Source organism: Pipra filicauda, unplaced genomic scaffold (assembly GCF_003945595.2).
Source record: "Pipra filicauda isolate LSUMZ 115617 unplaced genomic scaffold, ASM394559v2 scaffold552_size545530_pilon, whole genome shotgun sequence".
Taxonomy (NCBI): Eukaryota; Metazoa; Chordata; class Aves; order Passeriformes; family Pipridae; genus Pipra; species Pipra filicauda.
Window position 1 is genome coordinate 379,776 of NW_024104701.1, and position 15,776 is coordinate 395,551.

The 15,776-nt window shown below is 42.9% G+C and overlaps 1 protein-coding gene across 5 annotated transcripts in view; it reads left to right on the plus strand.

Moving 5' to 3' along the window:
• Positions 1–15,776, plus strand: part of HLCS (holocarboxylase synthetase) — a 120,409-nt gene that overhangs the window by 95,092 nt on the left and 9,541 nt on the right. For 4 of the 5 annotated variants that reach the window (XM_027730056.2, XM_027730057.2, XM_027730058.2 and 1 more), the window contains 5 exons: positions 1,878–1,945; positions 3,043–3,203; positions 7,200–7,314; positions 10,714–10,927; positions 11,640–15,767. In XM_027730056.2, coding sequence (XP_027585857.1) covers positions 1,878–1,945; positions 3,043–3,203; positions 7,200–7,314; positions 10,714–10,927; positions 11,640–11,808 — 727 coding nt within the window. In that variant the 3' untranslated portion in view covers positions 11,809–15,767. Of the gene's footprint in view, positions 1–1,877; positions 1,946–3,042; positions 3,204–7,199; positions 7,315–10,713; positions 10,928–11,639; positions 15,768–15,776 lie in introns of those variants that run through there. The other variant, XM_039387310.1, reaches the window with a different exon arrangement.

Sequence of the window (15,776 nt, forward strand, 5' to 3'; positions counted from 1 at the left end):
AGAAACGGAGCTGGGGAAGGGCCCGGAGAACATGTCCTGTGAGGAGCAGCTGAGGGAGCTGGGGGGGGTTATCTGGAGAAGAGGAGGCTCAGGGGGGACCTCATTGCTCTCCCCAACTCCCTGACAGGAGGGGGCAGGGAGGGGGGTCGGGCTCTGCTGCCATGTCCCAAGGGAAAGGAGGAGAGGAAATGGCCTCAAACTGCACCAGGGCAGGGTCAGGTTGGAGATTAGAAACAATTTTTCCCTGCAGGAGTGGTCAGACCTTGGAATAAGTGTCCCAGGGAGGTGGTGGAGTCCCTGTGTCTGGAAGTGTCTGGATGTGGCCCCTGGGGCCATGGATTAGGGATGATTGTGGTGGTGCTGGGTAAGGGTGGGACTGGGTGACCCTGAAGGGCTCTTTCAGCCTTGATGATTCTGTGATTCTGTCACTACTGGTGGGAATTTTGTGTGCAGGAGAATCATCTCCCTGTGGTGGATTTACTGAAGGAATAGAAGATGTACCACTGCTGTCTGAGCCTTGAGTTTTACCTGTACTTGGCCTTGTCAAGCTAAACTCCAGCATTGTTTGAATTTCTCTTCTTGAGTCATTTGATCCACTCCAGTGATGGTTCAGAGGCCAGAAGTTATAGAGACACAACATTGTGGAGCCTGTCACAGCTTCTGTTGGTTTGTGTGTCCCTGCCCAGGGCAGGGGGTGGCAACAAGCTGATCTTTAAGGTCCCTTCCAACCCAAACCACCCCATGATCCTGTGATTTGTAATTAGCAGAGGCATTTGTGGTCCAGGCTTTGCTTGGGCCCTCCAATAACCGCTTTGATCATCGTGCAGGCAGGTCAGTCCTTTGAAAGATATTCTGAAACCTTGGGGTTTCTTGTGTTTTGGCACCTCCACGAGTTACTGATGCCCCATTTTAGAGCGTGTGGAGGGGGAGGGATGGATGGTTCCTCAGCTTGTCACCTGCACAAAGACATGTCTGTGGGCAGTGGGGGGACACTTCTGCTCACAGCAGGTCCTTGCTTGATTCCAGACCCTAAAACACCTCTCATACGGATCAGAAATTAAGAGGGAATATGTTGAATATGTTTTATCTGTTAAATAACCCTTCCTGAAAATGTGAAATGGAGGAGGATCGTGGGTACAGTTCAGATCTGGTTTAAAGTGGCTTGAATGAAGTTCTCACAGTAGGGTTTTTTCTTCTTTTCTTTTTTTTTTCAAGTCTAGCATTGACTCATTTGGTGGTGTTAAAGTGCACTTTCTACTTATCCCCAGAGGAAAGTTAGTATTCTTTTAAGTGAAACTATTTTAAAAGCAGAACACAAGCCTAAAATAAGCCAGTGTTCTCTAGAGTTCTCAGAAGGTGTAGATTTATTTACTGTAGTTAAATCATAATTAGTTCTCAGGGGATAGTGTATCTTTTAAACTGCTTTATTGCCACCATATTGGTTTTCTAAATAATCAGAAACTGCTGCTCTTATATTTTGTAGTATGAACAAAAATTTGCTGTAAGTAGAAACAAATGTCTGGAATTGCTGGTTGTCACTTCCTGAAGATACGACAGCAAAAAAAAAAAAAAAATGAACACTCCAGGAAAATGTGAAGAAATACAAAACGTGTGTTATCAGAAGGCACCTTAAATGAACTATGGCTCTGAAGTGTGATGGATGCAGCAATGCTTTACATTATCATTTTTCAGTTAATCAGTTTTTAATATTCTAATGGGTTTTGGTCGAGAGTAGATGTTACCCGAAAGCGGATAAATGGTGGTGCAATGTTAACATAAAATATTACCTGATATTTAAGCCTTAGATTTTCATGAATGTAGCTTAGTGTTGCAGCTGATAAGCACATGAGTGTGTTTTTTTTTTTCCTAATTGGCAGGTTAATGTTGGACTTGCCTGAGGAGATGGGTTTAATAGCAGTTGCTGTTCGACAAACACAAGGGAAAGGTAAGTTCCCTTCTAGTGCTAAAAAACGTGTATTAAATAGATGAAATAGGGCATCTTAATGTCATCTAGCTGCCTCAAAGATTATTTTTGATAATGTAATCTACAGGATAATCGTGTCTTCTTCTCCTCCTGCTTGAACTGAGGATTCAAACTCAAAACCTAAGTACACAGAGACCAAAATAAACATTTTCAGGATGCTTGGTGGCTTCTGCAGAGATGATTTAGTGGTCTCCTAGTTGCTGCCAAAAAGTCTCCCCAGTCATGGAAACTGCCATCAGTACATTTAGTGTAATCCAAGTCAGAGTTCCACAGCAGAACTCCTTTTTGATTTAACTGGAACAAGACTTGGTCTTGACTTGCTCTGAGAGTTTTCTTGAGTCTGCAGGACCTGCCTGAACAGTCTTTTGCAGAAGATGTAGGCAAGTCCTGTTTCTTGCCCAGAAAGCTTCTAGCATTTCTTTAAAAGCCACATTTCTTTTATCAGAAGACCACAGTTTCTGGCCTGATAAGCTTTTCTGAGCACAGATCTGTGTCAAGATGCTCACCTGGCTCTCAGGGCAGGTCTGGCTCGTGTGGAGTTCATTCCCAGTGTGGGTGGGTTTCTAGGGGCACTCAGAGCAGCTTCACAAATGCTTCTTCACTTCAACAAGGCAAGATTTTATTAAATGTGTGTGGCACCAGAGACCAGGGAAACCCTGGAAGCAAGTCATTTAGGACATACTGGGAAGTGGAGCAGCTACTTGTACATTAGAATCATAGGAGAGAATCCTGGCATGGCCTGGGTTGGAACAGACCTTAGAGATCATCTTGTTCCACCCCTACCATGGGCAGGGACACCTTCCACTAGAACTCCATCCAACCTGACCTTGGACACTTCCAAGGATGAGAACATTAAACAAACTGCTGGTTTTTTTGAGGAAAAAGCTTTGCACTTTAACCCTTCTTCTTTCAAAATCAGTTTGTAAACTCATTGCAGGACTTATGGGAGATTCTTGGATGGATACTGTTGAATCCTTCCCTACATTCACAGAGTGATGGATTTTTTTAAAATACTCTTTTCTTGAGTTGAAGTTCCCTTTTTCTGTCTCCCTCCCCAGGTCGTGGTGGGAATGTTTGGCTCAGTCCCATGGGCTGTGCTCTGTCCACTCTGCATATCACCATTCCCCTGCATTCCAACCTAGGCCAGAGAATTCCTTTTATTCAGCACCTGGTGTCTCTGGCAGTGGTGGAGTCAGTTAGATCAATACCAGGATATGAGGTATGTCATTCTAATTTATCTCAAAATTCCTCTTTCCACTGAATTCAGGATTTAACTGTGTCTTCTATGTGTAGAATAGATTGAATGCAGAGTATAGTTCTTCAGCACTAACATAGTGACAAACTTAACCTTGATAACATTTGATTATTTGTATGTTTTCAGAAATCTAGTGTACATGTGTCTTTTGCTGAGCTGATTAAGTGCACTCCACTCATTTCACTCATAATCTTATGAAACTTAAGCCTCAGTCCTCAGCAGTAAAGAAAAAAATCCATTTTGTTTGCCCAACAATTTCGAGTTAATTTGGTTTGATTTTGAAGGGGTTGGGGAAGAAGGAGGAGGGAAAAATGAATAAAACTGACAAATCCTTTGCTGCCTTTTTTTCTTTGTGCTGTTTCAGTGGTCACTTTATCCCTTTTAAAGGATTTTTCCAACCCTTGTTTAAGGTTGAAAACTGATTTCTAAGGCAAGAACTTAGGAGTATTGCTCTCGAGAGGGAATCAAGTGTCCTGTCATCAGTATTAAAATGAAGAACCAGTCTTCTTCATCACCTCATATATCTCCTTTTTAATGTTACCATTTCCTAATATTTGCTAACTATAAAACTTTGGTATTTTACAGAAGTAGTTAACTAAAGCATATGTTTCCTATATTACAGAAAATCAATGACTTATACACATTTACACATGAACTTTATTATAGTGGCACCCAGTAGCTTTGCTGTAGTTTAGGGTCTGTCAGCCTTTCTATTAAAACCTTCTAACTTCAGTGCTTCATAACCTGACCATAAAAACAAAATGCTTCAGGCTAAAATTTGCAATATAAAATATTTGCTTAGAGTGAACACTTTAACCATTTAAAATAGGGGGGACAAGAGTTAGTTTTATAAAGCATGAGGCTGGCTGGGGAAGGAGCTAATTTATGAATGGAGGTGGTTTTGCTTCTGTATGCCTACCCTGGTGTGCTGTGGCATTTTTAACTTTGTTCCATTCAAGAGGAGAAGGGTGACTGAAGTACTAAATATGGATGTAAAAATAGTATGTGGCAGTAATGCATGTACTGTACCTACAATATGGGCACAGCAAGAGCTGTGACCAGGAGAGAAGTACTGAACTTGAAAGGACATCAGCAATGGGTGAAACTAATGTTAGGGGACAGGACTCAAATTAATGCAAGGAAATTCAAAAATTTATCAGAATCTCAGTGCTTAAATTTCCTCTTTGGGTGTAGGTTGGGCAGGGCTTTTCTCTGTGCCCATGTCGTGCCAACTGCAGTCGCTGCAAAAAACGAGCTGATCCACAGAGTTGTGGAATCATAGAGTGGTTTGGGTTGGAAGGGACATTAAAGATCATCCAGTTCCATTCCCTGCCATGGGCAGGGACACCTTCCACTAGACCAGGTTGCTCAGAGCTCCATCCAGCCAGACACTTTCGAGGATCCAGGGACAGCCACAGCTTCTCTGGGCAACCCGGGCCAGGGCCTCACCACCCTCACAGCCAAGAATTCCTTCCCAGTATCCCATCTAACCCTACTCTCTGTCAGTGTGAAGCCATTCTCCCTCATCCTGTCACTCCAGGCCTTTGGAAATAGTCTCTCTCCCTCTTTCCTGGAGCTCCTTCAGGTCCTGGAAGGCCACAATCAGGTCACCCCAAAGCCTTCCCAGCTCCCCCAGCCTTTCCTCCCAGCAGAGCTGCTCCATCCCTCTGATCATCCTGGTGCCTCCTCTGGGCTCTCTCCAACAGCTCCATGTCCTTGCTGTGCTGAGGACCCCAGAGGCTTCATTCTCTCCTCCAAATTTCCATCCCTCTGCTGGAGTATGTCAGAATCTTAATAACACATTAACACACTTTAATGTCCTTCACTCTCCTCAAAGTCCATTTGAGGATTTCCATTCAAAAACCCGAGTTACCACATCTCAGTTTATCAGCCAGGCATCATTTTTAGGATCGCCAGGATTATTGACTCTGCTAAAGAAGCAGCACCTGAGGCCTTTGTTCTGTGTCCTCACAGAGCATTTCTGATGGCTCGGTTGGAAGTTTCACTGTGGGATGTTTATGCTGCAGATCCAAATGGGCCTCACATCAAGAGAAAGCTTTGCTTTCCCATTCTGAGGACAGCAGACATCTCTCTAGTGAGTGAAGATAAGAACATGCTCCGTTTCCAGCGTATTTTGTGACATCCATCATTTCTTTACCATCGTGTGGTACCTTGGGAATCCATTCTGGGGCGAAGTCCCTGCTGTGTGATGGACACCCTGAGAACACCCGGCTGACTCGGCTCTTCTTCCTGCTTGTTGTCACTTCAGTCACAGTGGTGTCTTACAGGTGTTATGTTTTCCTCGAGTCAGATCTACTGGGTAGCTCTACAGAAGACCTTTTATCACTGATAATACCATTTAACTGTGTCATACTTCACGTGTCTCGGGAGTCTTCTATAAACCTTTTCCCAGCGCGGGGAGTCAAGTCGTTTTCCATGGCGAACCTGAGACTGCTTTGATAGCAAAATCAGGTAGTATTTCCTGTCAATGAACGTGTAATGGACTCCTCTCTGGCCTTTAAATCTGTCAGGAACGTAGACATGGACCCAGGTGCAGTTTTCACACATCCTGTAAAGGGATTTCGTAATCTACAATAGGAGGGAACGCGACTCTTGTAGTCCTGGAGCACCTCCCATAATTTGCCCCTGGGGACACAGTCGTGCAGTTTTTCAAGCTGCAGGAAGCACATTTGCTTTCTTTCTGTGTTTAAGTAGCCAGTGCAAAGTTCAGCTCAGTTTCTGTGGTTTCAACAAAACCTTCTCTATTGGGCTGGAACGGTGTCACACAGCACGGTTTGTGTTTCCAGCTCGAGCTGCCGAAAGCCTGAGTATATTTAGGACATTAGTGGAGTTATTTATCCGGTTGTGAACTGGAATTTCTCCTGTCTGCTAAATTTCCTTTCGGAAATTCAGGATGTCATTGTCTCTTTGGAGTCTGGAAGGGTCCTCAAGGAGAGTGGGGATGTTATTTGGGGCTTCCCCCGGTTGTTTATCAGCACCGAGCCTCAGTTTGCATCTTTCTTGAGTAAATCTTTTAAATCTTTAATAAGCTCTCATGAATGAAGGAAATTATTCTATAAAACCTCACCATTTTGAGACTGACAGCCTCTAGTATCTTTAGTCCCCCCCTTTGGTCACTCTAAGAATTTTTTATCTTATATATATTTTTTTTTTTTAATTTTTTTAGTGAAAGTTTTCCCTGACAGCTGCCATCCTCCTTTGTTAATTGTGTCACCATGGTACTATGATGTTTTCAGTAACATTTGTGGAGCACTTAAATAGATTCTCATTATGAAGAGCAGTTCACAGTATCACATTTGGTGTGGCAAAGAGGTAGAGAAAATTCTGCCCTTCTGCCCCTCAGGTAAGACCCCCCTGCAGAGCTGCTCCAGCCCTGGGGAACAGCCCAGCAAGGACATGGAGCTGCTGGAGAGAGGCCAGAGCAGGAACCAAGAGGATCCCAGGGCTGGAGCAGCTCTGCTGGGAGGAAAGGCTGGGAGAGCTGGGATTGTTCAGCCTGGAGAGGAGAAGCTTTGGGGTGACCTGATTGTGGCCTTGCAGGGCCTGAAAGAGCCAACAGAGACTGTTTCCAAGGGTCTGGAGTGACAGGACAAGGGGAATGGCTTCAAACTACCAGAGAGTAAGGTTAGATGGGATATTGGGAAGGAATTTTTGGCTGTGAAGGTGGTGAGGCCCTGGCCCAGGTTGCCCAGAGAAGCTGTGGCTGCCCCTGGATCCCTGGAAGTGTCCAAGGCCAGGCTGGAAGGGGCTTGGAGCAACTTGGGCTGGTGGAAGGTGTCCCTGCCCATGGCAGGGTGTGAGTCTGAATGATCTTTAAGTTCCCTCTTAACCCAAACATTCTGTGATTCCATATAAACCATGGAATGATGAATGAGCCATGTTCTTATAATGAGTATTGAAGAGCAAAACATTTCTAATTATGTGGTTTTGTTTTTTCAGGATATTGAGCTGCGAGTAAAATGGCCAAATGATATTTACTACAGTGACCTTATGAAGCTTGGTGGAGTTCTGGTAAACTCAACACTTATGGAAACAACATTTCATATACTGATTGGTAAATGTCTATTTTCAAGCTTTTCAAGCTTTTCTATACTGCTTTTTTTCTGAAGAAATTTGTTATTAATGTCTGTATAAGTTCACATGGTAACGACGAGAACAAATAATGACAGCAGGCATTAGGAAATAAAGCACAATATTAAATCAAAAGGAAGCAGAAAAAGTAAATGTTTTCATTCTTCTTAATAATTCCATATGCTTGACAAGGAAAACATAAATACAAGCATTTGGGCTGATGTAGTAGAGTTCAAAGAAAGAGCATTACAGAACAGAGGGAAATTGTCCTTGATTTAATGCAAAACTAGTAGAATATGCTAAAAACTGTATCCTTTTTTTTTTCTATTTGCTTTTTTTTATGACATGACAGATAGTTAAATAAAGAACATGCCTTTTAAATCAGGAGAGAAAGAGCTATGTACACATAGTAATGTTTTTCATCTTTTTAACCATTGAGATGTTTTTATCATCTCAAGTCTGATAATCATCCTGCTGTTTGCTAAGGAAGTTTTTCCCCTCACCAACAGCATCACAGATCTGTCAGACATGCTTAGAAACCTGCCAGCAGAGCTCCAGGTTCTGGTTCCAAAAATAATTGTCTCTGCTATGTCTGAAAAATTCCTTAGCAAGTCTAAAAGGTTAAAGAAGATGGTAACATTTGGGTTGTATTTGAATGTAACATAAGGAAAATGTCTTGGAAAGGGAGTGTGGTCATGATATCTGTGTTTTTTGTCAAGCTGCTGTAATTTTAGAGGTGCAAACAAGCAAAACAGTTGAAGTGATCACCTCCTTCTGTGAAACATACCCAGGCATTACATTTTCTATTCAATTATATCCTCATTTTTTAAATAATCCACATGAACAGAATGAAAGTTACACCAAGACACTTAAGAAGTCTCTCTGTGCCCCATTAATCATTTATTGCTTCCATGTTTTTCTAGAGCCTGTTCTGGTTAACAGAGGAAAAGCAGAAATGGATCAAAAAATATTTCAATATATCGAATATCTCTTATGCAAATATTTGGTTTGGACCTTTTATTTCTTACCCTAAACACCAAACCATTAAATTCAAATTAAAGCCTTCTGCATCTGTTCTCTCTCATATCCATAGGAGTTATCTTGGGGGGGCATAGACAAAAGATGTACCTGTTCATCAGTTTACTTTCACCTAGAAGCTTCTAAAATTAAAACTTAGTTACTACATATGTATCCAAGGAGCTTTTTTTCAGTGATGTGTCATTGAGAGCAGTTGAGGAGATTCATGGCATCTAAGTTCTTATGTTAGCAGTGGTGGTAGATCCAACTTCCACAACAGGAAAGGTAAACCAGATGCAGCATCCCTTTTCTACAGTCATGCAGATTCCTTACCTAGACAGAATCACTGAATCATCGAGGTTGGAAAAGATCTCCAAGACTATCAAGTCCAGCCTTGTGCCCGATCCCCACCTTGTCACCCAGCGCAGAGACTCGCTGAGTGAGTCGTTGAACTCACTCTTTCCATGGCACGCATGAAGAATATCCCACATGTGAGGACCATGATAAAAATCAGAGCTCTTCAAATCTTCACTTGTCTGAGAATTACCTCAGAAGAACAAGGCCAAAGACAAACCTGCCTTTGCAGCTGTACCGGCGCTCAAGGCCTCGCAGAGGACGCGCTTCGCGTTCCTACTTTTAAACCTGGTTCAAAAAAAAAAAACCAAACAAACCAAATCATTTTTTTTTTTAATTGGAAAATTAAAAAATTAAGAACTTTAAGGGTGGCAGGACTTTTCAGGAGGAGAGCTGTGCAGAAGAATATACTCCATGAGTGCGAGGGCCAGACCGGGAGCAGGCGCAGGCAGCCAAGCACAAGTGGAATGCAAGGGACGGCCAACGTGCGTGACCTGCAGACACTCCTCTGTCTGCCTCTGCCTCAGCTAAGGCATGTCCAAACAGTGCACAGATGCTGATGGCTCGATCACTGGAAGATATATCAGCCACATCAGCACACTGCTGGGCGGTGCTGAATGGTTATTTTTCCCTCTTCTCGCTTGGACACCGCAGAGATGCCCCTAAAGGCCCTGAGCGCCTCATATGCCTCAAACTCGCTGGCTGTGTTTTGCCACCATGTTTATCCCCAGGTGCTTGTGCCTCAGCTGAGCTTGTCACCTCAAGGTGTCTCTTGTGTCTCAGTTTTTGAGTTGCTGAGCAGTGGTTGAAGCCTGACCTGCTGATGGACCCCAAAACCCCGTCATGCCCCCTCACGACACCAATCACAGCTTGAGGACCACAGGCACTCTCTTCCCTCGTGCTGTAGTTGAGTGGAAACAGCTGAGTTGGGATTTGCTGCCATGGCACAAAGTATTTTCCAGTTCATTTTCCTTCATCTCTTTCCAATAATACATTTCAGCTCATTTCCACGGGATCAGTGTGTTGGTACTGGTATCACTGGGCCCTGTTTGTGTGCATTCTCTGAACTAGTTAAAAATCAAAAACTCCTTTTCACTGAAGAGATCCTTCTCCTCACAGTTAACACAAATTACTTCCATGTATGAATGGTCTCATTTATAGCAAATTTACAAAACAAGGCCATCTGCACCTTCTTGCAGATGGAGGAGCATGGTGTCTAAAACTGATTGACAGACAATGGGTTTTATCCCAAATGTCTGAGGAGAGAAAAAAACCCAAATTATTAGGAGAAAAAAATAAACAGGTAATACAATATATTTCTCTACATCCCTCGAAGCCTGTTCCAGCAGGCAGCAGAAAAGGCCCCAAGAGCCATATTTAAACAAGAAAGGCGTTCTGCCAACGTTATTCCAGCTGGAGAAATCTCAGCGAGACACTTGAGGCTTCTAAAGGATATGCTGTGGTGAGATAGATTAAGCAAACTGGAGTCTTACAAAGTTAAAGTTAAATCTTCTGGGCTTCCCAGAGCAAGCCAAACAAGGCTTATCAGCTGAGTGAAAAAGGTTTGGTTTCCAGAAAATGCAATCAGCCAACTGTAGTAAACACAGAGGTCTCTGAATTACATTTTAGACTGAAAGATGAAACTCCATCTCAGAGTATGATTGGGGGTTCACTGTGAGTTGGCTGATGACATGGAAGAATTTCTCACTTTGATGTTGCTGTAACCAAGGTGCCAGTTACCATCGTCCCACCCCTCATTGATAGGATGGTGTGGTGTTGAAAGACTGTGCTGGATTAGCTTCTGTAATTCTAAAGAGCATTTTGAGGGCAAGGAACAAGTAAAATCTGAACTGAGAATCGTAACTACAAGAGTAAGAAGGTGTAAGAGACTGAAAAAATCAGCTACTGGAAACATCCCTAGGGATAATTGTATTGAGTAGCTGAATAAAGTAGTGACTCTGGTGGTAACAAAGTGTTCATCCCTTTGATCCTTCTCGTTTGTCTTCTTCAGGCTTTGGATTTAATGTGAATAACAGCAACCCCACCATATGCATCAATGATCTCATCATGAAATTTAATAAGGAAGAGGGGACAAAGCTGAAGCCTTTAACTGCAGACTGTCTCATTGCAAGGACTGTCACTGTGCTGGAGAGGCTCATAGATATTTTTCAGGAGAAGGGGCCCAATGGAATTCTTCCCCGTTACTACAAGTACTGGGTACACAGGTAAGAATAATGTTCTTCTCAGACTTTCTTTTAAGCAAGTTGGTAGAAGAACTGCTGGATATTTTGTCATTTTCTACTTTTTCTACTAAATTTCCTTTAATACAAGTAAATTAATTAAAATGTACTCCCAAGCAGGATGTACATTTTTAAGGGAGAATAAAAGTAGCACCCCAAAAATCAACAGACTAGCATGAGTTCAAGAATGCTCCCAGGTATTTTACTTGTATCATCTCCAAACAAAGGAGTTGAAAATTATTTGTTTTGAGATTGATGAAGCTGCTGTACTTCTACAAAAAAAAATAGACTGTTTGGATTAACTCCAACTCTGTTCATTCCACAAAAGGAAATTAAAACAGATAGAAAATGCTGCTGAAAATCACTTTCTGTAAAGAACCAGTGAAGTGGGAAATAAAAATAATCTGCTGGAGGGTGAAGCCTTCCCTGTGAGGGTGGTGAGGCCCTGGCACAGGTTGCCCAGAGAAGCTGTGGCTGCCCCTGGATCCCTGGAAATGTCCAAGGCCAGGCTGGATGGAGCTCTGAGCAACCTGGTGTGGTGGAAGGTGTCCCTGCACATGGCAGGGGGTTTGGAATGGGATGATCTCTAAGATCCCAATCCATTCTGTGATTCATTCTGTGATTAGTCCTCTGAGGTGTTTTGAATTGTGCAGTGCCCACCATTCCTCACTGACAGCCTGGTTCTCCCTGTTCCCAGCGGGAAGCAGGTCCGTCTGCACAGCGAGGACGGGCCGACCGCCTGGATCGTCGGGATAGACGACTATGGATACCTGCAAGTCCACCAAGAAGGCAAAGGGATCGATTCTGTGCACCCAGATGGCAACTCCTTTGACATGCTGAGAAACCTCATAGTCCCAAAGCATTAACTGTCCCCCGAGCTCACAGCACCAGGGGAGACTCTTTAGTGTTTGGCACCGTCAGCTAAACCCGCTCAGAGGTGGGAAGGGGAGTTGGCAGCTTCATTTTTTTTTTCCCTTCTGATTTTCTGCTGTCTTTGGTTTTTGAAGTGGATAACTTCAACAGTTCAAAAAGAGGTGGTGATCTCATAGCTGAAGGCCTTTATTCTTTTGTATTAACTTTAAAACACACTGACGTTGCCGTTCTTTGTAAGTGTCTATTCTTTGTGAGGAGTCTGGTTGCAAAGGAACCCCTTGCAATGAACAGAACTTTCTCTTCACTTACACACTGTATTGGAGAAACTGAAGTGGCTGAATAGTTCCTTTTTGTGTCTCTCTGTTTTTATTGTACTTTAGCAAAGTGCAGGACAATATTTACTTTTTTTTTTACTCTGTTTTTTTAAACTACATTCTGGTTTATGTGTTGTCTGCACTAAAAACACCTGGGACGTCATACATTTCTGACTTACTGGGATTACCACTGTGCTTAACTTCAGGTCTAAGTGGAGATCCTTGCTGATTTGGTTCTTCTCCATGTGGGCCTGTGCAACAATTTACCAACCTGTGCTTTGGTCCCAGGTCTACAACTCTGGTGGCTGCCTTGAGTTTTTTGGAGAGTATTCCATCAGCACTTAAGAACTGTGGTTGGTTATCCAAATTCCTGGCACTCTGCTCTTCTTAGGCAATTGGATCCGAGTAAATCATCTCATGTGTCCTTTGAATCATAGTTTTCCAAGAGGATTTAGCCCCTGTAAGAAAAGCCCACTGGAGTAGTGTCTCACCAAGGTTGTTGTGGAATCCCAGTCAGGAGAGGGAACCTCTGATTACCTTAAAATTTGATAGTAGTTATATTGTGATCTCAGTGAAATTAAGTGAAGAAATGAGAGGTTCTCTGCTGTAAGGAACTACTCCAGTGAGAAAGAGAAAACACCCCATCCACCCGTGTCCGAATTCTCTTCCACAGCTTCCGTGGTCACCCCCTTTCCCAAAGCAGAGCGTCTGGGTTTGCTGCTAACCATCAAAAGCAGGAACTGACTTGAAAGTAGCTCATTTTGGGGGCTGCCTGCCCAGTTCCAGGTGGGTTGCAACACCTTGTTCATGACTGGGAAGCATCCTGGAGCATCCCTGTGGGAGTTTCCGTGCGACGGCGGCGGCTCGGCGGGTTTTTCTCCCGGGCCTTCACACCAAGACTTGGCCACCACAGCTCTTCAGACAACTCTGTGCAAAATAAGTTTGTCCTGGGTGTGATGTTTCCTCAAGTCTCATTTCCTCAAGTAGGCAGCACTGCTTGTTCCATTCCCTCGTCCCTGCTGGAGGTGGATCAGCCAAATTGGTTTCCACAAAGGAAATTACGGCCTACACGCCAGAAACGGGGGTTTGGGGTTAAAGTTCGCCTCATAAACAACCTGAACATGTTAGGAGATTGTTTCAGTTACAAAGCCAAGAAGTCTTAAAATCAGGAAACTGGTCTGTAATGGTAGTTTTGACCAATCCTCACATATTGCAGCAAGTGCAAGAAATTAAGTTGTCCCTGTTACATTTAGGATTTTATGCACCACATCACAGTAGATTTGTCTTGTGTCCCTGCTGGTTTGTTTTCCCCCATGATCCAGATCATGTGAGGCTGCACACCAGTATTAGATGGAACTGTCCAGTGGAGTGTAGACAGCTGTTAATTGGCATAATTAAAATGGTACACACCAACACCTGATTTTGCTTTTTCCCACCAGAGGCTTTCGAAACTGCTTTGGGCTGAGAATTTTCTGGCAGCTACCTTTATTTCAGAATTAAATATTGATGCATGTTGTAATCATGTGAAATTCGAGTCTGACTTAATACAGTTTAAATAAAAAAGAAGAAACTACATATATGTACATACATAAAAAGTGTGTGTGTGTGCACATGCACACTCACATCCTGTGCATCTTCACTCATTTTCTACCTTTTCCTTCAAGCAGCTTGTGAGCAATGTCAGCTGGGGAAAGCAGAGCTCTGGTACTGGTTTTCCAACCACACAGGTTTACAAAACTTTACCTTAATCCAATATTTGTAGCTAAAACACTGTCTCTGCTTTGGCTTTGACGCTGCAGGATGTGCCTGTGGGAAGCACCTTGGATTTTACTCGTATTCCAGGGAGACTGAGAAGTGCCTGTAGAGATTTAACAACCAGGTCATGCTTGCATGGCTTCCTTAAAACTCGTTCTCCCTTCACAAGGGACAAAGAATGACAGGGGAAAAGGATAAAACATGCTCCTGTGTGGAGGGAAGAATGGACTTGCAAACCTTCAGTGGCTGAGGGATTTTTTAAGAGTAAAATGCTGCAGCATTTCCTAGTTGCTGTTGTTCCTTTCTGGATTCCTTTCTGACAGCCTTAATGGTGAGCTGGTTCTATTCTCACTTTGATTTTTAAGGTTATTCCAAAAATTTTTGCATTAGGAAGACACTTAGCATTGAACTTCCTTTCCACAAGCAAGATCTTTGAGTCTGGATGTGCCAGAGCACAGATTGGGTGCTCTGGGAATATCACTTGGCCTTTTTAGTGGCCTCTTCTGGTGTCTAAAACTTACCTGTGGTTCTTGAGGAAACTACCTGGACTTTGGATGAAGGGCTTGTTGCTTCCCCTTCAGAAGAACCAAAGACAGGGAGAATTCCTGGAGTAAGGTCCTTGTGAGGAGCAGCTACTCCTGTGGAGAAGCCCAGGAGCCTCTGTCAGGTAGATGGGAAGCCCAGCCAGGAGTCTGACTCCTCCTGTGCCAAACTTGGCACGCCCAGAAAGCCACAACATTTTTGTAGGAAAATGGTTGTTATTCTTGTTCTCAGACAAATGTGGTGCAGAGTGTCTCTGGACATCGGTATGGAGAGAATCAGACAACTCCAGACCCAGGAGTAATGCACTGAAAATGTTTCATTTCGTTCAACTGTCTGGATTAGTAAAACACCTCTTCCATTGTGGGGCTGATGTCATATCTTAAACTATTTTCTTGATGAAGTGCTTTCAAAAAAACCCCATTTATTACGACGTCCATATTTCTGTGACTTCATTTTTTTTTTTTTCCCCCCTCCTGGACCCTGTTATAACGTTTCTCATTGTGAAAACATTTGTGGAGGTTGTTTATTGATAGGAAAACTTCTGCTGGGCGTGTTGGCACGTGTGTGTGTTCAGAGGGAGGCGAGCAGGTTGTGCCCAGTCAGCAACAAAGCTGCTTCCAAAGATTTGAAAAAGTAATAATGTGCTTAACGTTTAAGAGCTCAAGCAGCACATCTCGCTTCTAGTAAAAGGTTTATAAGACTTCAGAGCTTTTTTATTTTTTAAATATATCCAACAAATCAAGGGGCTATTACCTGGAAATAATATTAAAGCGTTTAATCCTTTATGCTGCTGCTTCATTGTACAAAAATTTATTTCTTTGCTTTTTCCTGATTCAGCTGCATCAGCAGTTTAAAAAATTACTCTGTGCAACTCCTTTGGAACATGCAGGAGCTTTATATGTATAAAAAATGTCTGCCATTGTGCTGCAAAGAGCTGATTCCTGGGGGCGACTGGTTTAATAAAAGCATTTGCATGTGTAAGTGGCAGCAGTGATGCACTGCCCTGATCAGACACCAAAGAAATTAAATCTGGGCTGAGGAAGGACCAGAGGTCAAAAAATGATGGAGAAAAGAGAACTGCAGGGAAGAATTGCAAACTGATGTCGTGCTTGAGTAGCTCATTAGTGATTCTGTGTTATTTGCAGTCCCCCAAGTGTCTTCCTTTGAAACACAACGTGGCTAAAATACAATAAATTTAAATAAAAAAAAAATCTTTGTATTTTATAGTACGTTAACTGTCAAATATAAACCACGATGGGAATAAATTTTCAAATATGCACCATTATTTGTGAAACCCTATGTTTTGTGGTTAAAAAGAAAAAGAGGACTCCAGCTCGATTTTCCTTTGG